At 42.0% G+C, this 25,544-nt stretch overlaps 2 protein-coding genes across 44 annotated transcripts in view; one reads left to right on the top strand and one right to left on the bottom strand.

The window, feature by feature from the left end:
- Positions 1-12,328, top strand: part of GRM7 (glutamate metabotropic receptor 7) — a 939,830-nt gene extending 927,502 nt beyond the window's left edge. For both annotated transcript variants that reach the window (XM_086366610.1, XM_086366609.1), the window contains one exon: positions 11,722-12,328. In XM_086366610.1, coding sequence (XP_086222736.1) covers positions 11,722-11,964 — 243 coding nt within the window. In that variant the 3' untranslated portion in view covers positions 11,965-12,328. The remainder of the gene's footprint in view (positions 1-11,721) is intronic.
- The window catches only part of LOC147348186 (uncharacterized), a 732,824-nt gene that overhangs the window by 68,228 nt on the left and 639,052 nt on the right, over positions 1-25,544 (bottom strand). For 22 of the 42 annotated variants that reach the window (XR_015151115.1, XR_015151113.1, XR_015151114.1 and 19 more), the window contains one exon: positions 10,922-11,037. The gene's annotated coding sequence lies outside the window, so the exon portion shown is untranslated. Of the gene's footprint in view, positions 1-9,062; positions 10,013-10,921; positions 11,038-25,544 lie in introns of those variants that run through there. The other 20 variants (XR_015151118.1, XR_015151123.1, XR_015151121.1 and 17 more) reach the window with 2 other exon arrangements.

Here is a 25,544-nt window from a genome sequence, read left to right as displayed (position 1 = left end):
CTGAATTCCATTATCGTGTAGAGCTGACTAGCTTTCAGTGCTGATCTTAAGATCGTTGCACAATGGAGGGGACGGTAGTGGTGCTGGTGGTGACAACTGCGTTTTCTTTAAAGTCCAACACTGTGCCAATGAACACATGACATCTGATCCTCCCAGCATCGTCAGTATCACCATCTGGATTTTGTAAACAATTGAAAGGCAAGGAATCTGAGGCTTAGAGACCTGTCACAAGATCACGGCTTATGGAGCACAGCTGGGGTTTCAATCCCAGAACTCGGACATGAGAGTCATCTTGTTAACCCCAACTTCACATCACCTCCCACACCACTAAGTGGATCTTTCTCATCTTTGGAGGAAGGCAAAGTCCGCATGATCTTCAGCATTTGTCCTCAGTCATCGTCTTTTCTCTGAATTTAAAGAGGGATCTGTGATCACAACGTCTATTTCAAACCTTCCCTCTAAGCCTGAACAAACATCCCATTTCTTTTTTTCAAAACATTTGTTCTGCACTGGCTTCCTTGGGGAGAAGGAGGGGGCTACTGAACAACCTTGCCCACCAGGTTTTGCTGTCAAGAGTCCCTCACTGCTCAAAGGAATACTTCTCAGTCTCCTGAAATCTATGTATCCAGAATGCCTATTCAGTCATTACCGAGACCTCCTGCAAGAGTCACTGCCTCCTACAACAGGCAGAACACTCATGGGAATTGGGGCGTGGAATTTCAGGAAAGAAGTCAAGGGGTGGTGGATGCTGAAGATCAGAAAGCAGTAAGCTGCAGAGAAGTTTCCTTGGAACTTCCTGTCCAGCTCTGCCTGGTAGAGAGGAGATAGTTGGTAAACATTTGAGTGAGAAAGATCTATGACCCCTGATGTCAGCTTCACCTCTCTCACCCTACCAATAACTAAAGTTCAAAAAAGGTGGGGATATAGGATGTGTTCGTTAGTCTCCCTAACTTGTGATGTCTTTTGTAAGTTCAGTTCAGTCACTCAGTTCAGTTCAGTCACTCAGTCTTGTCTGACTCTTTGCAACCCCATGAATCACAGCATGCAAGGCTTCCCTGTCCATCACCAACTCCTAGAGTTTACTCAAACTCATGTCCATCGAGTTGGTGATGCCATCCAGCCATCTCATCCTCTGTCATCCCCTTCTCCTCCTGCCCCCAATCCCTCCCAGCATCAGGGTCTTTTCTAATGAGTCAACTCTTCACATGAGGTGGCCAAGTATTGGAGTTTCAGCTTTAGCATCATTCCTTCCAATGAACACCCAGGACTGATCTCCTTTAGAATGGAGTGGCTGGATCCCCTTGCAGTCCAAGGGACTCTCAAGAGTCTTCTCCAACACCACAGTTAAAAAGCACCGATTCTTTGGCGCTCAGCCTTCTTCACAGTCCAACACTCACATCCATACATGACCACTGGAAAAACCATAGCCTTGAATAGACAGACCTTTGTTGGCAAAGTCATGTCTCTGCTTTTTAATATGCTGTCTAGGTTGGTCATAACTTTCCTTCCAAGGAGTAAGCATCTTTTAATTTCATGGCTGCAGTCACCATCTGTAGTCACTCAGTCGTGTCCAATTCTTTATGACCCCATGGACTGCAGCATGCCAGGCTTCCCTGTCTATCACCAACTCCTGGAGCTTGCTCAAACTCATGTCCATCAAGTCAGTGATGCCTTCCAACCACCTTATCCTCTGTCATCCCCTTCTTCTCCTGCCTTCAGTCTTTCCCAGCATCAGCCTTTTAGTAAAGTCGGGATAATATTGGTACCTGCCTCATATGGCTGGCTGGAAGGATTAAAGAGTTTGCAAATACTAGGTGCTTGAGATTTTTTTGAACATATTACATGTTTAACAAATGCTACTACATTCAGAGCCCAAGTTTGGACTCATTGATGCCTTGTCCAAGAATCATAGGTTTCTCAACTTCTTGGAAAGAAGAACTATCAAGAGAAAAAAATGTTCATGTCCCGTCAACTCAGCAGTATTGATTGTTTCCACAAGGACTCACCCCACTCCCTTTTTAGTCAACTCAGTTGGAATGCCCTTTGGGATATTACAGGTCACTTGTGGTGTTGTATACATAAAAGCTGCCTGGAAAAAAATGTGGTGGAGTGATAACAGCTCAGTCTGTTTCATAACTAACCTGAGTAACATGGACCCAGAGGTCATAAACATTCATATGTCACGATCACCCGAGGATAGTTTTGGTCTCAGTCTTTCTGATAGAATTGGCTTGATTCTTGATCCAATCTTCGCTTTATCAATGCAGACATAGCTCAATTCCAAACTGCAAATCTGAGCACTGAATGAATAAAGGAGAACTCATCTCAACTAATCTAACTGACAGGCTTAGGACACTCATCAGTAGATATCCAATTTTTTCAATCAAAATGGAAAAATGGTATATATAAACAGATGCACAGTTAAAAAATTCCAGCAATTGATTTTGCCAAAAACCCAACAATAAGTGTCCCTGGAATAAATGATTACCAGCTCCAATACTGCACACAGAGACTGTCTGTAGGAGTAGCAACAACCATTGATTAGGTGTACATGTCTGTCTGGCACAGTAAAAACCCGTCACTGCTGCCACAATATAAAACACCACGCTCTCCAGGTGACCAATAAAACCTCTCATAGCTCAGGATTTCAATATCACACTTCTTCAGAGATGAAATGCTGGCTGATGACAGTGGTGCAAATGGATGGAAGTGGCAACGTGTTGACAATGACTTGACAGATCACGTTCCCAATGAACAGATGAAATCTACAGGTGCTCTGACCACTCCTCAAACCTCCTCAGGGATTGCTGTCAGCACCCTAACAAGCATCCAGTCATCAGTGAGTTTAGTCTCACTATACAGGCAGCCTGACCTGCTTTGGAGGAATTCTTTCTTCCAAGAAAGAAGAATATGCACACACGAGTCAGTGTTATCTATGCGAGAGGAGTTCTCTACATGCACTCAGAGAGAAGACTAATTACAGCTACACATGGTAAAATTACATGTGACCCCATTCTGAGTGTCTTACATATGTTACCACCTTCAATCTTCCTAAGGACCCTAGAGGTTGATACTATTGTTAGGTCCATTTTCCAGAAGAGGAAACTAAGCCACAGAGATGATAGTCCCTTGCCCAAGGTCATACTTGATCAATGGCTATCCTTGTACTTCTTATGTCCTTACATTTTCCCACTGTTCTTTTACTCTGGTAGGGGTTTTCATGATCACTCTTGAATTATGACCAACAGAATTCTACACCAGGCCATGGACACTACTGCAATTCTTTTTATTTTTTCTCTGAGATACATGACTTTGTCAAGAGTATTACTTCTCAGTGGCAGATACTATAAGGTAAAGGTAGAACTATCTCTGAGCAAAGTGCTAAAGCATACATTTTGCTTTGGACATGAAACTTCTCAAACATTCAGAAAAGTTGAAAGAGTGGTGGTATAATCCACTACTGAGATAGTCGCTGTTAATATTTTACCATTTTTGATTCATGCATATCTATCTATCTCTGCCTTGAACCATTTGAAAGTTGGTTATCAGATATCATGAGACATTACTCCAAAATATTTTAGCTTATTACAAAATGCAGACATTCTCCAACTCTACCATTACCTCATTATCACATCTAACCAAGTTCAACATGATTCTCTAATAGCATCTAACGCTCAGTGCCTGGTCTTCTAGCTTCAGTCTCTTTATCCCTCCTGATAGCAAACAACGTTTCAGCTTCCCCATCAAGTCTCTCCAGACCCAGTGCTTTGAATCCAACTCAGTGTTCACTTCCACAAACCCCTGCTGACTTCTAGTAAAGGAAATTTCAGTCCCCTATCAGAATCAATCAAGTTATACCCCAAGTGCTCTAACCAAGACTTCAAAGAGGAACAGGCACTGTGGACAGATCCATTAGACAGCCTCAGGGCAAACAGAATACATTGAAAGAAAGACTGTAAACCATCCATTTAAAATTAGGAATTTGATCATTTGAAAAATCCCAAGGGATTGTTAAATACATTCATATACCTTGAACCTGAAGGGGTTAAACTTCAATGCCAATTGCAATTCACCCTATTCAAATGAACAGATTTGCAATGTGTTTAAGAAAAGGAGAGGAGAGAAAGCACTTTTACACAGAGCAAAGAAGGTAGAAAATCTGGAAGCATTGTAGTTAAGCACAGTTTGTGTGGTTATGATTGGTAATGGGAGTCCACAGTTAGAGAACCAGGCTCACTATCATCAGACCCCAACCATGACCAAATTCCAGTGCTTTCCTTCCATTTCGCCAATAGAAGCCCCTGTCTGTATTCAGAGAAAGGATGGTTAGGGGTTTGCTCCATCCATCTTTTATGTGACCTTTCTCTTCCGTCAGCTAATACTTGTGATTACTCTTGATCATGCTCTGTAATAAACAACCCTTCAGTTTCCTCTGACTGGGGGACTAGGACTGCTCTATAGCTATGAAGATCAGAGGACTTTCATGCTGCAGGGAACAATCTGGGTCAGGGCTACCAGGTTCCTCATCCCGATTATCTCAGAAAGGAGGAGAAAAAAGCCTGGCAGAAAGTCTAAAGCCAAAAGGAGAAGTTTTAAGGACTATCAAACAGATGTGAATAGGCCCCTTGTTATCAGTTTCAACTGACCCTATCATCTTTAGTCATCCTGTGATAAATGTAGGTGCGTACATACTGAGGGGCACCTGGTCTACCTGACTCCTTGAGGACAGGGGCATGTCTTATTCCCTCTGCATCCCAGGCAGCCCGTGTTTAACACCTAGCAGACATGTGTTTTGCATTTGCTGTAAACTAAAGCTCTGCCTGATTTCTGTCACCTGAAAGAGAATCTAATCCTTCCACCTTCCAAAGCCAGGATCCAGATATACAGTCCAGGGGATGCTCCTGCCTGCACAGAGCTTTAGTTGTCAAGCCCTGCTTTTTATCCACAGGTTAAGCTGAGTTGGATTCCAAAGAAGGAAGAAAAGTGAAGGTTTCCTTTGTCTCTTTCCTTTGCCAAGACTAAGAGTCTTCTCTGGTTTCCCCTCCTTTGAGCACACAGGTCCTCTAAGATCTGCCACTGCCAAACAAGTCAGCTGAACCAAACACAACAGAACTTGATTGTCATGTCACATACAGCCACTCCCAAATTAAAACAAACAGCACAGCTCTGGCCTCAAGGATACCTCCCCACCACAGTGACCAAACAAGCTCTCGCCTACGTCCTCATCCCCAGGACAGCATGATGCTGCTGAGGGCACAGGTGGGCCTAGGAGCTGCTTGCTCACGGATGGCCCCACTGTGGTTTCATCTTGGAATCCCACTCACTACAAATACAATCCTCATCTCTCTGTCAACTCCAAGCTGATCTCCCTTCCTGCACTTCCCATCTTTCACCTCTCTCCTTCTGTCAAATATGGGTAAGATGCTCACAGTTTATCCAAAAATCCAGAACCTTATACCCAGCATAAAATGCTCTTGGCAATCAGATTAATTTCCCTTCCATCTCTCTCCCAGCATTCTTTCTTCTCTTGGTGAACCCTCACCAAACTCCTCAAACTCCTCAATTTTTTTTTTTCTCTTCTCTCAAAACCCTGAGCTTTTTCACAGAAAAAACTAATGTGGCACCCTCCAGGTAAAAGTGTGCCCTGACACCCATGTCTCCAGGCAGGGAAATATCTCTAGTTCAAGACACAATTCCGTATTCCCTCTACTTTGAAACCTCTCTCGAGTGTCTCAGGCAAGATTTTCCACCTTCCTCGGTGCACACATTAGTGATGTCACCTCCTGGCAGGGTTGGAATTCTCCACGCACGTTTCACTCTTTGTTCCAGCCACCCTGGCCTGTCAGCTGCCAGCTTCACTCAAGGCTTTGCCCCTGCCATCACTCTGTGGCCCAAATATCTGCATAGCTCCTCTCTCATCTCCTTTCAAACTCTGCTCAAATGACATCCCCTTCTGAATCTCAACGGCCACCTTTCCGAGGACAGAGGTCTTTGCCCGAATCCCTCTCTACTCGCTTTGGCCACCTTTTCCCTGGTGTTTGAGATCACCTGACCTTATCATGGTATTTGAGTCTCAGTATTCATGGACCCCCAATTTGCAGACTCGACTATTTGCTGAAACTGATTGTAAGACTGAAAGCAACACTGCAGTGTTTTCGCAAGTGTTTGTGCAGGGCAGGGGGATATTTGTCACCGAACATATGAAGTCTCAGAGTAGATCAACAGGGCAATATTTTACCTTTTTTCAGCTCTAATGTGCAAAAAAAAAAAAAAACACCCAAAACAGTGTGCTCCTGGTCTATTGAATGCCTGTGCTTTACGTATTTGTACTTTTTTGGGTGATTTTACTGTTTCACTGAGCAGAGTACAGTGCTGTCTGAGAAAAGTGAAGGTCACTCAGACTCTTTGTGACCCCTTTGATTGTTGCGATCCCACAGACTGTAGCCCGCCAGGCTCCTCTGTCCATGGGATTCTCCAGGCAAGAATACTGGAATGGGTTACCCTGCCCTCCTCCAGGGGATCTTCCCAACCCATCTAAGCCACTAGGGAAGCTAGAAGTGCTATCTAGGGTTCCTTAAGTAAGGGAAGGTTAGATGTGCATTCCAGGGAAAAAGAAACATGTTAGATAAAGCTTTGTTCAGGCATGGATTACAAACTCAATGTTTGCAGTAACTTCACAGGCTACAACTGCCATTAACAAGAATTGGCTGTATCTATTTTTTGTAGAAAATAATCCGCCTTCCTGCAGTAGACTGTAAGTGCCTCTCTCAAAGGAGAGAGCGCACCTCAGCATAACGCATCTATATTGTCGCTGCCTGTAACAGTGTCTCACACACAGCAGGCGCTCCATAAATGTGTGCTGAATTGCACTGAACCACAAACTATTTCAGAACAGAGACGACTTTTCTCTGCCTCCATGCCACCAGTTTTTAGCCAAACTACTATCACAGTTGAATTTTTGGTAACAGCTGATGAAATAAAGGGATGGATACATAGACTTGTGAAACTCCTGTCCCCAAAGAGTAAGGCCTGGATTTTAGGTCCAGCTTTTCGTCCAGGATCACTAGTACTATTCTGCTACTATTTTATCACTATCGCCTTACTTGTAATGGTACCCTTAAGAAGGGCTTTAAGGCACATCTCAGTCTTGGAGACATCACTGCACTGCATTCAAATCATGCTCCAAAATTCTGGGATCCATGATATACTGAAACCGCCAATACACAAAAGGAGCTCACTGCCTTGGCAAAGTGCATATGAAAAAGTAGAAATCTGTGATGCAGTATTTCAGTGCATCTTTCTTTTCCAAGGCCAAACGTATTTGGCCTCAATCAAATTACCTAGATATCAGCTTTACTAAGCAAAAACCTGTTTCAAAACAGAGACTTTGTATATTTTGCCTTAAATGCACATTTTAAGAACTGTGTAAACCTGTGCTCGACATTCTACATCTTAAAGTACCAATTAGGTTTTTCCAAAGAAACACTAAAATGTTCATTGACTCCTTTCATGTCAGAATTGGAAATTGATGTCTCAATTTTAGCTGGCCTATTTTGGCCCTTCTTGGATGCTAAGTGGGGGAAAATAGTGCTGTGGTTTAACTTAGAAATGAAATCTGAGGAGCTGGAACAATGGTTAGTTTTGTATATACCACCACCACAGGGACGCTGTGGGGAGGAAAAGAAAAAGTGTGGCCAAGTCCATGAGGTTTCCATGGATTTTTTTTGTGCTCTGTTTTTGCCTAAGATCCTCCCAGAGCTGACAGGGACTTCAGAGAGCAGAGGCCCTTCTATAACAACACACATTAAGTAATACATACATTATTACACACATTAGTAAACATGGGCCAGTGACGTTGTATGACCCATTTCCTAGGCACTTGGAAGAGAAGGTCTCTACCTTCCTGACAGTGACAGGTATGTACATCTACACACACATTTGAATTTTTTTTAAGTGCTCAGTAAAACACATGGTCTTTGCGACTAAAGTATTGAATTCCTTGTTATTTAAGAAAAATAAGAAATTAAATGTCGATGAGAGAAAACAACTCTACTTAATTTTACTTACTCCCTGTTTCCCATAATTCATTGGTTCCTATTATATCCATTAGATTATGTCTTCTCCATTTTTGTCCCTTATCCTTTATTTCCTATAGTCTGAGTGACAAACATTTCACAGAAAACACTTTGAGAAATTTTTGTGGGACAAAAAGGCTCAGATAAAATTCAAAAGAAAACAACTAGTTCAGTGAAGTTAATTGAGCTTGATTTTGACAGAACAGCAGAATAAGTTGGGATGTCTGAGCTTTCTTAACTAGCAAAAGTGAATTAGTAACTCATTTCCAAACCAGTGTCTGCAACACTGTCTCATTGTGAATACCAGCTCCTAAAGGTTCTCTTGCTTTCAGAACTTCTGATACAGATGGCTTTAAAAATTCCATAGGGACCATGCCTAATACTCATTGTTCTTCAAACTCATAATCTTATAAAAGAACAAAAATTCTTATTTAACAATAAAAAGCATACTTCCTTACTGAGTACTTCACTGCATGACTATTTTGAACTAAGCAATTTTCTTTCCTAGGCCATTGCTATTCAAATAAATGGAATTATCAGACACCATAGGCACTTATTTTATTTACTTATAAGGCTAGAATGGTTTAAAAATAAACATTCTAATAATTGGACAGTGCTCTGAAAAGTACAGAAATTGTCATTCTAGGAGTTTACGGTTTGTGAGCCCAAGCTAATGAAACTGCCATTTGCGGCAACACAGAAGGACCTAGAGATCGTCATACTGAGCAATGTCAGACAAAGACGAATATAACACCACTTAGGTGTGGGATCAAAAATAATGTTACAGATGAAGGTCCTTACAAAACAGAAACAAACTCACAGACTTAGAGAATGAATTCATGGTTATCAGAAGGGAAGGATGGGGAGAAGGTATAGTTAGGGAGTTTGGGACAGACATGTACACATTGCTATATTTAAAATGCATAACCAACAGGGATCTACTGTACAGCACAGGGAACTCTTCTAAATGTTATAGGGCAGCCTGGATGGGAGGGGTTTGGGGGAGAATGGATACATGTATATGTATGGCTGAGTGACTCTGCTGTGCACCTGAAACTCTCACAACTCTGCAAATCGGCTATACTTCAATATAAAACAAAAAGTTTAAATAAAATTAAAAAATACTCATGGTAGGATCTACACAACTCTATGATTTTGCTGCCAAGTTTCTAAGCTGTTCTGCAGAGAAAGCACGCATGGGTACTAAGCATATGTATGGAACTTTGCAATTTAAAGAGACAGTTATGCATTATGTTATCAGACAAGAAACTGGGATATTTCATACATTTGTACCATTAACAACCTGCAGGGTGATAATTATTCTACCTACTTTCCAAGGCTCGGAGAAGTTCAGTGTGTCATGGGACAGGTCTAAGTCATACCTCGAGTAAGGGCTAGAGCTCAATCAGACCCTGGGTCAGGCGAGCCCAACACAGCATCAGGAGCCCTCATCCCAAGGTTACTAGAGAACACAGCAGACAATCCACTCCAGGCAACAGTCAATTCCCATGATCATTCTCACTTCTGGGTTTTTTTAATGTTCTTTTTTCTTTTTTTTTTTACTATGACCTCATCTTTAAATGCAAATGAATGCTCAGATTTGCAACTCATGGACAATATCTTCTAGCCTACTTACTCTTTGTACTAAGACTCTTACAATGAATATTCCTCCTGAATAATGTGCATTTTATAGTAAAAAGCTTGAGGAATTTCAAATACGTTGGGCTTTTTCCACTAGATGGCTACAGTTATGCAGAAAACAATCTTAATTATCCATGCAAAGAAGTAGTCTCAGGTATCTAGGTCAGGATCAGTTTCTGGGTTTCCTGTTTCTTTTTCTTCCCTTTGTCTTGAGGATGATTACAATGTGGGCGTTTGACAAGGCATGCTGTCACTATTTCTTGCAACTGTAAAGCTGGGGTTTTCTAGATGCAACACTGTAAATAAGCTTCAGAGTTTTAAAATATATATATATATATATATATATATATACACACATATATGCATACATTTAGAAAGTTTTCCTTTGTGACCGCAAACCAAGAACTGTTGAAGACAGTGAAGGCCATGATAACAATGGGAACATTTTTAGAAGACTGAGGCATTAATGGAGTCATGCATTTATTGACTGATGATGCACAACAACTAGCCTCATGATCCGATTCTGGGGGATCCCCAATTTCATATAATTATATTGAAAATCTGTATTATATATAGCAACATAATAGTTTTCCCTCTAGTTTTAGTTAATAAATGCAACATGATTTAATAGGGAAATAAGCCTATGTCTTCAAACCAGAGTTTGTCAAGAGACTCTCAATATTTAATCCAGAACCTAAGATCAGCTTTGTTGTAGGCTGTACATGAGCGTATATACTTCTGTAACATACTGACTGCCTTACTCCAAGTACAGAGTCTCTTTTGGTATGTCGCTGTGGCTCTTCCTTGCCTCTGAATTCACACCTAAATCCCTACTTACTATAAAGCACAGGAAGCTCAGCTCAGTGCTCCGTGATGACCTAGGTGGGGTGGGGCTAGGGATATATATATACGTACAGCTGGCTCACGTCACTGTACAGCGGAAACTAACACAGCATTGTAAAGCAGTTATACTCCAATAACAACAAGGAAGTTCTGGAAGAATTCTTGCTACACGTTTGCATTAAATGGGCAAAAGATTTAAAACCTAAGAACAGGAAGGAATCAGTAAAAGCTACATGGTGGTTATCTTGCGTCCAACAGAAGCTGATGCAAAACCACAAAGATTTAATGAATAAAGACCATATCAGTTGACAGCAATGTGTATGACTTGATATTGGGAACTAGAATGCAGAGCAGAGACATACCTTGGGATCTCAGTGTCTTTGTTTCCATCAGGAGGACAGGAAAGGGTCTGACTTGCTCATCAGCTGCTCCCCAGTGCCTCTTGTCTGCCATATGGTAGGCAACTGACGCATACCTACTGAAAAAAATGAATGAATGACTGAATGAGTGAATTAGTGAAGATGAGTCCTAAATTCACTGCACCAAATATAAAAAGAATGTAGTCTACATTTAAGGAAAACAAAGTAGTCTATGCACGTTGAGATTCCTGGCAGATTTAAGTAAGCCTCAAACCTTGATGGAAACAATCCTGCAAATGACCATTTACAACTTACTGATGAGAACACTATAAAAGTCAATCTATAGTAATTTGATTGTGTAAATCAGAACCAGAGCAGGCACTCTGGTTGGTCTAGCCTCCTGTCAACCTAAATTAATTCCAGTGACCCAGGACAGACCTTTGCCAAGCAAGAGCCATTTATTATAAGAAGGTCTGGGAGAAGATCACAAAAGGAAATTTACTACAACATGGGTGGGTCCTTTAAGCTAATTGGAAAGCATGAGACCCACTGAGAAATTTACTAATGGTATGGACCATAAAAAGGATTGGAAATAGGTCAGAATAGAGAACCCAGCTGGTTTCAGAGTTGCCGGGCATAGCAGATTCTAGCAGATAAAATCCTACAATTAGGCAGAGGAATCCAGCGCCATTTGCACGGTCCCATCTTGACTTGGCACGCAAAGTCATCACAGATCTAATTCTGCTTCTACCCTTGTACATAGAGTCACTGTCACAACTGATTCTTTCACATTTATCTTCCAGGCCCTGCTGCAAAAAAGAAGTATGTCAGTTATAATAACCTGGTCATCTAACCTGTTCCATTCCATGGAACAATGGAGGAGGACGACCCTCAGTTCTTTTGTCACCCAACCTGGCATTGGACTCTTTTGGTCCAGCCTGCTGCCCATCATCGGAGGAGCATCCCCGGCCAGGAGACCAACGGTAGAGGATCCAAGTGTCCTACACAGCTGCTTTATGAAATATTCTTACTTTATCTTGGCTTAATAAGTCACTGGCATCAGCACTGCCAACTCGGCTGCAACTCTGGACTTTTCCCTACCAAAGGGAGCATTGAGACTCAAGTCCCACCCAGGCTCTTGAGGGCGAACCCCTTGAGAGCCTCAATGACCGTTTCTGGGGCTGCCCAGTCTTTCTACGTCTGTACTTCCAGGCTGCAAGGTTTTGAACTTTTCTGTACAGTTTGTGAGGACTTTTGCACTTTGCCATCCAATGTTGTACCTCGGTTCTCTGTTTGTTTTCGAATGCCCTGTTTTCATAGAACCCTATTCTTTCAGACAGCGGGATCTTTGGGGAAAACTTTGAAACGATTAAAATTTTAAAAGGCTCTCGGCAGACTAAAAAGGAAAAATGTGTGTACATGACTGTATAATTATGATTATAGTACCGCTGCAAATCATGTTATTTTTTTTTAAGACAAAAAAAAAAAAAAGATATTTAAAGACCAAAAACTGTGCTGAGAAAAGTATACCCTACCTGTCTTTGGTATGAGATAGGTCACAAGGGAAAAAGGTATTGGCTGAACGGAATAGAGGTCTTGATCTTGGGAATGCATGCCAGTAATGTATTTTACAGTACACGTTACTCATTTATGTTCAATATTTGTATTTGTGTTCCCTTTTGTTACTTTAATTAGGATATGGGTATTTTGCAATAATTTTAACAATGATTAAACTATTTGAAGGAAAGAATATGGATTTTTCATGTCTTGAGGTTTGGTTCATGCCCCCCTATGACTGATCAGTGTGATAAGGACTTTAAAAAAAAGAGCATGTATGTTTTTTACTGTTTGTAAGAAGTACTTTCGTTAATCCTGCTGCTCATGTGCCAATTTAGTGGAGAAACACCCTTGCTGAAAAATCACCCTTTCCATTCTCTTTCAATTCTGTGATATTGTCCAAGAATGTATCAATAAAATACTTTGGTTAACTTTTTTATTTCCTGCAATAAATATTTTTAGTTGTTTATCCCTTTTTAGTGACAGCTGCTTCCATACTTATTTTAAGTTAGGGAACCACGTGGACAGCCAAGCCTGTTAAAACTTCATATCTGAGTCCACAAATGAAGATGTAGCTGACAGACATTTATTAATCCGTTGTCATCATTTAAGTCCCTAAGTTGTGTCTGACTCGTCTGTGACCCTATGGACTGTAGCCCACCAGGGACCTCTGTCCATGGGATTTCGCAGGAAGGAATACTGGAGCAGGTGGATCATTTCCTTCTCCAGGGGATCTTCTCTACCCAAGTATCAAACCCACATCTCCTGTACTGGCAGTTGGATTCTTTACCCCTGAGCCCCCAGGGAAGCCCATATATTAACCCAAAGGTGCTAAATTCTCTCCCAGAAGAGCTGCTTCTAAGCCCACACATTCCATTTCTTCATAATTGAAGTTGAGACCTAAACATCTCAGACACTTTCTCAGAGTTATCTATCCAAAATAGCAAGAATGCGAGAAAGAAGAGAATAATTCAAAAGCAACACAAGCTTCAATAAACAGCAGTCTAGGTCAATGTAGTAAAATGATAAACATACCCCCAAAACTTAACCAAAGGAGAAGTAAATAAAGATAACTACTATACAGCATTTGTCTATATTTTCAAATAAATAGGTGGGCCATGCAGATGATAAGATTAAGATTTGGGGTTACCAAAGCTCAACAGGAGGAATGGCCTCATAGATCAACTTGTAGTAACTTGGGTTTCAGAGCACAAAATAATGTCCCTTTGCAGAGATACTGGTCCTTAGAACTCAGGATTAGACCGTAAAATCCAAAGTGAATTTCAAGAAACCACTGTGCATCTAAGTGTAACTCCTTTTCAACTTTGATTAATAAAACCCACACCTAATCCACCTTTGAAGAATTGATGCTTTTGAACTGTGGTATTGGAGAAGACTCTTGAGAGTCCCTTGGACTGCAAGGAGATCCAACCAGTCCATTCTGAAGGAGATCAGCCCTGGGATGTCTTTGGAAGGAATGATGCTAAAGCTGAAACTCCAGTACTTTGGCCACCTCATGCGAAGAGTTGACTCATTGGAAAAGACTCTGATGCTGGGAGGGATTGGGGGCAGGAGGAGAAGGGGACGACAGAGGATGAGATGGCTGGATGGCATCACTGACTTGACGGACGTGAGTCTGAGTGAACTCCGGGAGTTGTTGATGGACAGGGAGGCCTGGCGTGCTGTGATTCATGGGGTCGCAAAGAGTCGGACACGACTAAGCAACTGAACTGAACTGAACTGGACCTCTTCCTGCCACCCCTTAGCTCTCTCGGCCCAGGTAAGGTATGTGCAAAGAATAGAAAACTCATTTCATTATCAGCTGAAAAAAACTAATCTACCCCCCAGGTTTTCCTATCCCTCAAACACCCTTCAAATTTTGCCATTTTGCAAACCTCCACTCATTCTGGACTAAGGATTAGGGTTGTAGGTTCCCATCATTGTTTCATGGACATCTGTGTTTTTGCTCCCTAGAGTTCTTTAAAATCAACTTCAGGCAAAGTTTTCTATGTACCCACTTGGGTCTGTTTGGATTGTTTTCCTCTCTTTTTCTGGAATCAGGACCAGACAACTCAGAATTCTACACTTAAGTGTTTCCCCCGCTCTTGGGATTGCCATCTTTTTGTTTCCAGAGTCAGGCTTATTACCATATTTTAACTTTTTGAAATCTGTCTTTCCTAAGTCTCATGTGGCCACCAGGCTACACCAGGCTTCTGCCCCAGACTCCAGAGCCCAGATGACACTGGTGTTTTCCCCTAAGCTTTCTTTTGACCAGGTCCTCCTTGCTGGTCCGAATCATCAGGTTCAAGAAGCGCTTATCTTCTCTTCACCACCCCCTTGGGTGTGAAGGCAGTGGTTCAGCATTCAGTCAACAAATGATTTGAGCACCTACTGTGTATCAGACACTGTTCTATATTCATGGGGAAACAGCATTTAGACAGGAAGTCACACCCCTTGCCCTCAAAAAGCTTGCATTTAAGAGGATTATCAAGCATTTCTTGGATGCTTCTCTTTGACCCCAAGCTTCCCTGGTGGCTCAGATGGTAAAGAATCCACCTTCAGTGAGAGAGATCTGAATTCGATCTCTGGGTTGGGAAGATCCCCTGGAGGAGGGCATGGAAACCCACTCCAGTATCCTTGCCTGGACAATCCCATGGACAGAAGAGCCTGGCAAGCTACAGTCCATGGGGTCGCAAAGAGTCAGATACGACTGAACAACCAAGCACAGCACAGCACTTTGACCCGGAGGTGATCTTGTTAGAAGAGACACTACAGTAAGATTCACTGTAGAAATACACAAATTTAGAGCTGGCCTTTCCCTAGTGAGCTTTTTCTCTTCCTCCACTGAGTTTCTTCTCTTTCTCCACAGCCTCCTCACTTCCACTTAGAAAGTCAGACCATGCCAATTCTTTATTCTGCTTGCTGTTCCTTTGTGTTTGTTACCCTGTGGGCTCCAAGAGCACATGGAGAGCCAAGGAGGAAGACCCCCAGCCATGTACACACGTGGTTCCATAGCTGAGAAACTGCATTTGCCTGTCAACTGCAGAGATCTATTTAGGACAAGAAAAGGAAATCCCAGGGAATGATTATTCTAACTTTGAGTGAGCCAGGAAGCCATATCCACTATTAGAGTAATTGGCACATTACTGTTTACCTTCTTCAAACAAGCAGGGCTTTCCAGCAAGTTCTGCACTGGCTACTGAGCAGGACAATGACAGAGTCCATCACAGTGACTGGTACCCCTCCAGTGAACATTTACTACCAGAGAAACTGGTCAGGCAAACCGTACTGGCCCTTGAGCCAAGGGAGGCGGGCTGCCTTTGCTATTGCCTGGACATTTCGTGCATAAGTTCATCAGGTACTTGGTATGTGCTTAGAATTGTGTTAACTGATTTTTATTCATCCCACTTAATCTTAAAAACAGCTCTGTGTGGGAGAGATTAATATTATCCTCATTTTCAAGAGTAAAAATGAGAATGATTCCCCTACCATTGATAAGTAGCAAAGCTGGGACTGGAGGGCTTCCCAAGTGGTGCTAGTGCTAGAAAAGCTGCCTGCCAAGGCAGGAGACATAAGAGAAATGGGTTCAATCCCTGGATTGGGAAGATCCCCTGGAGAAGGGCAATCCACTCCAGTATTCTTGCCTGGGGAATCCCATGGACAGAGGAGCCTGGAGGGCTACAGTCCATAGAGGGTCACAACTAGTCAGACATGACTGAAGTGACTTAGCACACACTCACACAAAGCTGGGACTAGAAGCCAGATCTCACTGACTCTGGACCCAATACTACAAAACATTCTATCGTAATGCCCAGAACATGCTGTCCTGTTCTCCCTGAAACAGCAATTGCAATCACCATAAATAAAATAATAAATCTCTAACTACAATAAGATTTTACAAGATAAGTATTTGTATGAAATATACACTATAATAATTACTATAAGGATAGATTCTTAAAACAGTATTTATAGTAATTAAGAATGTTATAGAAAAATGCCCATACAGTTGTTTTCAATACAATTCTAACTATATCAATACACGTTCATATGCCAAGGTAAATTGAACAAAATATACAAAATGAACTAGGCAAATATGAATGATTATTTTTTACTCAAGTTGTTTTTCCTGTACTTGTTTCCTTTGCAATACACACACTACATTTATAAATCAGTGGGAAATGCTAATTTTAAAACCATCCTGTGGATTTCTGCTAAGATGGCAAGCTAGCACAGCACGTCCTGGCTTCATACTTAAAATCATCTCTGGATGTAAATTCTACAGCACCTCTTCTGGACTCTGCACTGATGTCAGAATTTCCTGGGACTTTTGAAAAATACTGATTTGCAGCCTCTACCCCAGGCTGATTAAAACAGAAATTTTGGAAGAAGACTTAGTTTTAGAATAGATGCAGTTTTTAAATCTCCCCACACATAGTTTTAAGAAAACTGTGGATATGAGGGATAAGGACTTGAATGGATACTAGGAATTCTGAATGATGAACTGTCCCCACCCACCACATCACTCACCTCCCATGGCCCCCTAGCATGGATTACTGAACAGAAAAGCCAACACCCCAATAGGCCAGAGTGAGGGCCCAGAAATGGAGTTGTGCGTATGGATCTTTCTCACAGACAAAATTTTACAAAAGCAGTACACTCACCCATATTATACACAATCAATTCCAGAGTGATTAAGGATAAAAATGTCAAAATTTTTTTTAAAGGCCCATAGAAAAAAATATAGAGGAGTATATTTCTGTCCTTGGGTGTAGAAAACATTTTCTTACAGAAGACAGAAAGAAGGATCAGCGTGAAAGGAACAATTCCTTTTGACTATATTAAAATTGAGTACTGTTCATTAAAAAACACTTTAAAGCAAGTTCAAGCAATCTACTATCTATACGAAGGTATTCACAATACATATACCAACAAAGGATTAATATTATAAGTATATATTAGGAATACATCTACATATACACAAGGTATATACGAGAAATATATTCATTGGAAAGACCAATGCTGAAGCTCCAATTCTTTGGCCACCTGATGTGCAAAGCCAACTCATTTGAAAAGACCCTGATGCTGAGAAAGACTGAGGGCAGAAGGAGAATGGGGTGACAGAGGATGTCATGGTTGGATGGCACTACTGACTCAATGGACATGAGTTTGAGCAAGCTCTGGGAGATGGTAAAGGATGAGGAAGCCTGATATGACATAGTCCATGGGGTTGCAAAGAGTCGACATGACTGAGCAACTGAACAGCAACAACAATCAAATAAAGGTCCTAAACTTCACTATGACTGGATTAAATGAAAAAGATACCCGTTGATGAACTAGTCACTGCAACAAGAGGGTGGGGTTAAGCGTAGGTCCTAACCATCCATCCATAAATTAGAGTAGCTGGTTTTGTCAAGTCATATCTGACTCTTTGTGACCCCATGGACTGTGACCTACCAGGCTTCTCTATGAGATTTCTCAGACAAGAATCCTGGAGGGGGTTGCCATTTCCTTCACCCAGAGATCTTCCCACCCCAGGGATCGACCTTGCATCCCTTGCATCGGCAGGCAGATTCTTTACCACTGAGATGCCAGGGAAGCCCTCAACTACAGTAAGGAACCTACACATGAACCTTCAAGTTCTGAATTTTGAAAGATATGAATGTGCTGACTGTTGTACTGTACTACTCTACTGTTCAGGGAACTATATGGTAGGAAACATAATCTTTATTTTTTATGTTTGTCTGTTTTTTAATGCATTATTTATGTGAAAAGTATTATACACCTATTACAGTATGGTGATATATAGCCAAACGTGTTAGCTGGATACCTAGGCTAACTTAACTGGACTTATGAACAAATTGGACTTTAGAATGAACTTCTGGAATGAAACTCATTCACATGTAGGAGACATGCTGGTTGTGACTCTGTGGCTGTGTATGCGTGTGTGCAGATGCACGTGCACTCAGTCGTGTTTGACTCTCTGCAACCCCATGGACTGTAGCCTGCCAGGCTCCTCTGTACCTGGGATTTCCCAAGCAAGAACACTGGAGTGGGGTGCCATTTCCTACTCTAGGAGATCTTCCTGACCCAGGGATCAAACCCAGGTCTCTTACATCTGCTGCATTGGCAGGCAGATTTTTTATCACTAGCACCACCTGGGAAACCCCATCTCAGGGAAATTGAGATGGTTGATTCTATTAAATAGTAATCCTGAGCAAGTCATTTAACTCTGATATTACTGGCCTCCTGCTCCTTCCTTCTTGAACGGAAGAAATCTTGACCATAGGTCAGAATAACACTCAGGTTTCATACCTGGGTGAGGTCATGTGTATATTTCCAGAGGGAACTTGACAGAGCTATGTATAAATCTAGTATTAAGAGTTCTTAATGCTACTCATGCCGGTGAGGAAGCCACAGTTAGAACCATACATGGAACAACTGACTGTTTCAAAATTGGGAAAGGTGTACGACAAGGCTGTATATTGTCATCCTGCTTATTTAACTTATATGCAAAGTACATCATAAGAAATGCCAGGCTGGATGAAGCACAAGCTGGAATCAAGATTGCCAGGAGAAATATCAATAACCTCATATATGCAGAGGATACTTCCCTAATGGTAGAAAGTGAAGGGGAACTAAACAGCCTCTTGATGAGGGTGAAAGAGAAGAGTGAAAAAAACTGGCTTAAAACTCAACATTCAAAAAACTAAGATCATGGCATCTGGTCACATCACTTCAAGGCAAATAGAAACAGTGACAGGTTTTATTTTCTTGGGCTCCAAAATCACTGCAGAAGGTGACTGCAGCCATGAAATTAAAAGACGCTTGCTCCTTGGGAAAAAAGCTATGAAAAACCTGGACAACATTTTAAAAAGCAGAGAGATCACTTTGCTGACAAAGGTCTGTACACTTCAAGTTATGGTTTTTCCACTAGTCACGTACGGATGTGAGAGTTGGACAATAAAGAATGCTGAATGCTGAAGAATGGATACTTTTGAACTGTGGTGCTAGGGAAGACTCTTGAGACAGCAAGGAGATCAAACCCATCAGTTCTAAAGGAAATCAGTCCTGGATATTAATTGGAAAGACTGATGCTGAAGCTGAAACTCTAATACTTTGGCTACCTGATGCAAAGAGCTTACTCACTGGAAAAGACCCTGATGGTAGGAAAGATTGAAGGCAGGAGGAGAAGGGGGCAACAGAAGATGAGTGGTTGGATGACACCACTGACTCAATGGACATGAGTTTGAGCAGGTTCTGGGAGATGGTGAAGGACAGGGAAGCCTGGAGTGCTACAGTCCATGGGGTCGAAAACAGTCAGATATGACTTAGCAACTAAACAACAACTCATGTTACCACTCACCTGTATGTTTTCTCCATACAAAAACCCTCATTTTGATTTAAAAATGACTTGTATGACTTATTGGGATACATACACCTTCCTTGAACAAAATGTTCTGGGCCAAAGTGTCTGACTTTCAAACATTTGGAATGAGGTTATTACTGACTTCTTACCGTGGAAGTGAAAAACTTGGCTTAAAGCTCAACATTCGGAAAACAAAGATCATGGCATCTGGTCCCATCACTTCATGGGAAATAGATGGGGAAACAGTGGAAACAGTGTCAGACTTTATTTTTGGGGGCTCCAAAATCACTACAGATGGTGACTGCAGCCATGAAATTAAAAGACGCTTACTCCTTGGAAGGAAAGTTATGTCCAACCTAGATAGCATATTCAAAAGCAGAGACATTACTTTGCCAACAAAAGTCCGTCTAGTCAAGGCTATGGCTTTTCCTGTGGTCATGTATGGATGTGTGAGTTGGACTGTGAAGAAGGCTGAGCGCCGAAGAATTGATGCTTTTGAACTGTGGTGTTGGAGAAGACTCTTGAGAGTCCCTTGGACTGCAAGGAGATCCAACCAGTCCATTCTGAAGGAGATCTACCCTGGGATTTCTTTGGAAAGAATGATGCTAAAGCTGAAACTCCAGTACTTTGGCCACCTCATGTGAAGAGTTGACTCATTGGAAAAGACTCTGATAGTGGGAGGGATTGGGGGCAGGAGGAGAAGGGGACGACAGAGGATGAGATGGCTGGATGGCATCACTGACTCGATGGACGTGAGTCTGAGTGATCTCCGGGAGTTGGTGATGGACAGGGAGGCCTGGCGTGCTGCAATTCATGGGGTCGCAAAGAGTCAGACACAACTGAGAGACTGAACTGAACTGACTTCTAGAATTACACACAGTTCATTACCTCATTCTCTTTGGAAAGAAACTAAAAAGTGAGAAAGACAAATGATATGTAAACAAGAATTCCCCTCAATTGTCATATACGGAGCAGAATGCCACACTCGTTGCCAGCTCATCAGCAGTGCAGAGGTAGCAGTGTAAATATTAATTTAGCAAGTCTGCTGCTTTTCATTTTATGAGACAACCAGCACAATTATACTAATGATGGCAATTGACACTCAAGAAGACCTGACAGTCGAGTTGAACATTGTCTACAACAGATCCACCGGCCCCCCCATAGGACTGCACTTTCCTTTTATAGTGGTATGCCATAATCTATCCTCCATGATTCTGCTTTTAGGAGAACAAATGTGCACAGTCTATCTCAAGTCAAATTATAAGAAGGAATACATAAGATAAGTTCTCAGCCACTGCTACTGCTACTGCTAAGTCACCAGTCATGTCTGACTCTGTGCGACCCCGTAGACGGCAGCCCACCAGGCTCCTGCGTCCATGGGATTCTCCAGGCAAGAGTACTGGAGTGGGTTGCCATTGCCTTCTCCAATGCATTAAAGTGAAAAGTGAAAGTGAAGTTGCTCAGTCGTGTCCGACTCTTAGCGACCCCACAGACTGCACCCTACCAGGCTCCTGCATCCATGGGATTCTCCAGGCAAGAGTACTGGAATGGGTTGCCATTGCCCTCTCAGCCACTACCACCTGATATTGTTTGGTTGTTTTTTTAAGAATACTAGCTGTCTAACTACAATCAACCCCTCCAGGAAGGCTAGCTAAAGGCAGATTGGAGGGCTCACTTGCAGCATCTCTGATATGCCGGAATCGAACCTGAGAATCTGTAAGTCCAGCTGATCCTGCTCTGGAAGAACCACACTTAGAGCACAGGGCTTTAGAAGGACTATGGAAACAGGTGGGCCAGGAACACAGGAAAACCACACCCATCTCTAAACTCAGTTGTTCCCACACCCAGACAAGTCCAAGTGTGGCAAAGAAGCCAAATCTGACTCCATGTTGAAAACTTTCTTTGAGTTGCTTTTCATTGCTTTTGTTATTATAATCATGCAGAATGGCTTGCCTCAAAGGACCTGCCACTCTGCCTGACTGTAAACTAAAGTGCCTTTGCTCAGCTCAAAGAGAGATAATCTGACCCCACCCACCTGTTAACAGAAGAGATTAACATACTCCTTCCAAAGGCTGGTGAGGTGATGTTTTTCAAGATTGAAGACCCTTTCACTTTGCTTCCCCACTGCCTCTTCCTCTCTATTCTGCCTTTTGACTTTAATTCCTCCTTGTTTCTTTCTCTCTGACTCCCCTGGCATCCAGACCATGACAAGATGGTTACTCTGAGACATTAGTCTGCCATCTTCTCAGTCAGGTGGCTTTCCGAATAAAGCTGTTTTCCTTGCCTCAACACCTTGCCTCTTGGATTCACTGGCCTGTAGTGTGACAAGCAGAGTGAGCTTGGACTTGGTAACAGAAGTCTGTATGTCTGTAGGGAGCTTGGCAGAGCTTCACATCACTCTCTCTCAAAGATTCCTTAATACTCACTAGCACAGGGTCCTATATTCCATTGTTGGGAATGGCACATGGGCCATGATCCTAGCTCTCAAGTGGTAATAGAGTTACATGATGAAGCAAAATCTAAGTGGATGATTTTATGAAGTAGTAAATGGGAGGTCACTGTATAATGTTGCCAGTTGTGTGTGCTTCAAAATATCATACTAAAAAAGTAATACCCAATCTCATTTCCAATGTTTGAGTCCTATCTAGCATGACCCCAAAACTCTTTGACCTTAAATGTATTACACTTTTCCCCAAAATGTTTTAAGGGACTACATAAATAACATATGCCTGACACACATTTAAAAATATTTTAAGCCTTGGGATGGTAAGGGTTGGGGACTGAGCTGTCAATGGGTCCATGTGCCCATGTGTGTACGTGTGTGCAAGTGAGACGTATGGGAGAAAATGGACTGTCCACATGAAAGAGGTGGAAGACAGAAAAAAGTTTAAAATACTCAACAAACTGGATGAAACAGGACTGCATTTGGCTACAACCAACAGAAAACTCAACATATATAGATTTATTTTGTAAGAAACCAAATTATTTAGGTAAACAGTTGAGGTCTGTTGCAGTTGGTCAAAAATGATGTTAAGAACCAGAGTTCTTTTCCTTTTCCTGCTTTGCGTTCCTGATGTGTGTAACTTTAATCCACATAGTCACAAAATGGCTACTGCATCTCTGGACAATACACATACTCTCTAAGCAGTAAAAACAGAAAAACTATAAAGATTTTGAGATTTGCCTTTTATTCAGTAAGTGAAACTTTTCTACAAGAGTCCTTACAATCTCTTGGCCAGAAACATACCACTTAGCCCCCTCTGAAACGTGGCCTCTTCCAACATACAGAATAGAGAACAGGAGTAAGTGGGAATGCATTTTGACTGAGAAAACAGTATCTGTCAAGCTTATGTCCTGGGAAATGTTATATAAACTCTCCCTACTTCTAGCAACGTCTCATAAAATAGTGGTGACAACTATTAAGGACACAAAATCACTATGGCCAATAAGACAAATGTAGGAATTTCCCAGGCAAGAATACTAGAGTAAGTTCCCATTCCCTTCTCCAGGGGATGTTCCTGACCCAGGTATTTAACCTGGGTCTCCTGCATTGCAGGCAGATTCTTTACCTTCTGACCCACCAGGGAAGCCCAGAAAATCTTCAAATAACATCAAATTCTGAAAAACCTACCCCAAACGTTGAGATTTAGGGTAAGGAGAGACTTGTGTGTCGATTTGGATGGGGGCCTGCCTCACTGAGAATTCCACAGAGCAGAGGATCCAGGTGGGCGGCATTCCACAAATCTGTTAGGAAGCTTCCTTAACTGTGTGCTACCCTGAGAGTTGTTTAACTAAAACTCACCGTGGGAAATACCAGGGCTGGCGAGGACCACTCAGATCCATTTTGCATGGCTCATTAGGCTCTTTCAGAGGCCTGCTTGCTCTCTGGGTAGCAGCAACTGTCCGCATATTCGCTCTCATTCCGGGCTGTGTTTGAAGGCAAATTATCTACTCAGCCAAACTCCTTTGCTTGCACATGAGCAATCACAATGAGAAGCTCCATATCAGGCTGCAGTTTCAGTGCCAAGCGGTCTTGGAACAGAACCGAGCCCGGATCTAATTCCTCCCCTCCCTGCTTTAGTCCACTCTCGTCTGCCATATACCAAAATGAAGAGCATTTCCAACTTGTGGAGGTATGTTGTTTCCTTCCAAACTGGAGGCAGAACTCACCCCAGATACAATAAAGAAAGTGTATTTTCAACCCCATCAAATCAGTAGTGAATGGGAGGTATCAGATATCAGATTGAAACCTTTTAAAAGCCTTTGCCCAGGTTACCTACTGATTGAAAAGTTTTTTTCAGTTTCTTTTGCTGACTTGTGTTCCCTCTTCCCAGTTAATTACCTTACTAGACTAGACATCCTGACATGCCTTCAAAATCAAAACAGAAGCCATACAGTCATTTCAATAGTTCAGCCCACTCAGCACACTACTGGCATATTGTAAAAAATACAAAGGTATCCTAACGCTGATGTTTACTCATCAGCAAGTTCAATTCCCAGGCTTATAGTCATCCATCCATCACCTCCAAGCACCTGCCCCATTCTGGGAAGACTGAACACACAGAGTGACTCTTGCTGTGTAATGATGACAGGGAAAGTAAGAGTGTCACACCCCTGGCAGCCCAATCTGTGTGTTGATTACTATGGAATTCCTCTCTCAGGTCCCTTCCAAACTTCTAAATGGGAGGAAAAGCTAGATACATTTCCCAGATGCCCTTGCAACTATGACTTTGGATCTAAATTAGTTTTCACTCTCCAAAGGCACACACAGGGGATTTTGACAAGGAAATGCAGTGAATAATAAAAAATATTTTATTCATCCAGAAGGCAGCAAGAAAGGAGAGGAAAAAATAAAATGGTAGGACAAACAGAAAACAACTAGTCAGATGGTTGCTTTATACCTCAGTGGGCACTTTTGTTGAATATAAATGAGCTAAATATGCCAATTAAAACACAGGGACTGTCAGACTTCTTTTTTTAAAAGAAAAACTAAGTTGCTTACAAGAGATATTCCTTAAATTCAAGGCACAGAAAGGTTGCTGACTAAGGGAGAGACTTTTTGGTAGTCCAGTGGTTAAGAGTCTGCCTTGCAATGCAGGAGACATAGGTTCAATCCCTGTTTGGGGAACTAAGATCCACTTGCCATGGAGCAACTAAGCCCATGTAACACAACTAGAGAGAAGCCCAAGAGCTGCAATGAAAGATCCTGCACACCACAGTGAAGATCCTGTGTGCCTCCACTAAGACCCAATGCAGCTAAAAGAAAAATAAATAGTTTTTAAAAAGTCATCAATGTATATACGGTTAAAAACAAAAAAGAAGAAGAAGAAAGAAAAAAGGGAAAAAAAGTCTAATAGACTGGGCTGAATGGTGGCTCCAAAGACATCAGGTCCCCATCTCTGGGATCTGAACTGTTATCTTATGTGGAAAAACAGTTTTTGCAGATGTAGGTGAATTAAGGATCTTTGGATACAGAGATTATCCTGGATTATCTAAGTGAGACCTAAAGGCCATCACATGTATACTTATAAGAGGGACACTGAGGAGTGTTTGATACATAGACTAGGAGAAAGCTCCTAGTTTGATACACAGACTAGGAGAAAGCTGTGTGATCAGGAGGCAGGAGCTGGAGTGATACAGCCACGAGCCAAGGATGCTGGCAGCCACCAGGATCTGGAAGGGATTCTCCTCCTAAAGCCTCTT

This window comes from Bos grunniens, chromosome 22, assembly GCF_055505025.1.
Source record: "Bos grunniens cultivar Pamir isolate PY7600 chromosome 22, Bosgru_T2T1.0, whole genome shotgun sequence".
Taxonomy (NCBI): domain Eukaryota; kingdom Metazoa; phylum Chordata; class Mammalia; order Artiodactyla; family Bovidae; genus Bos; species Bos grunniens.
This window is presented reverse-complemented; position numbering and strand designations above follow the sequence as displayed.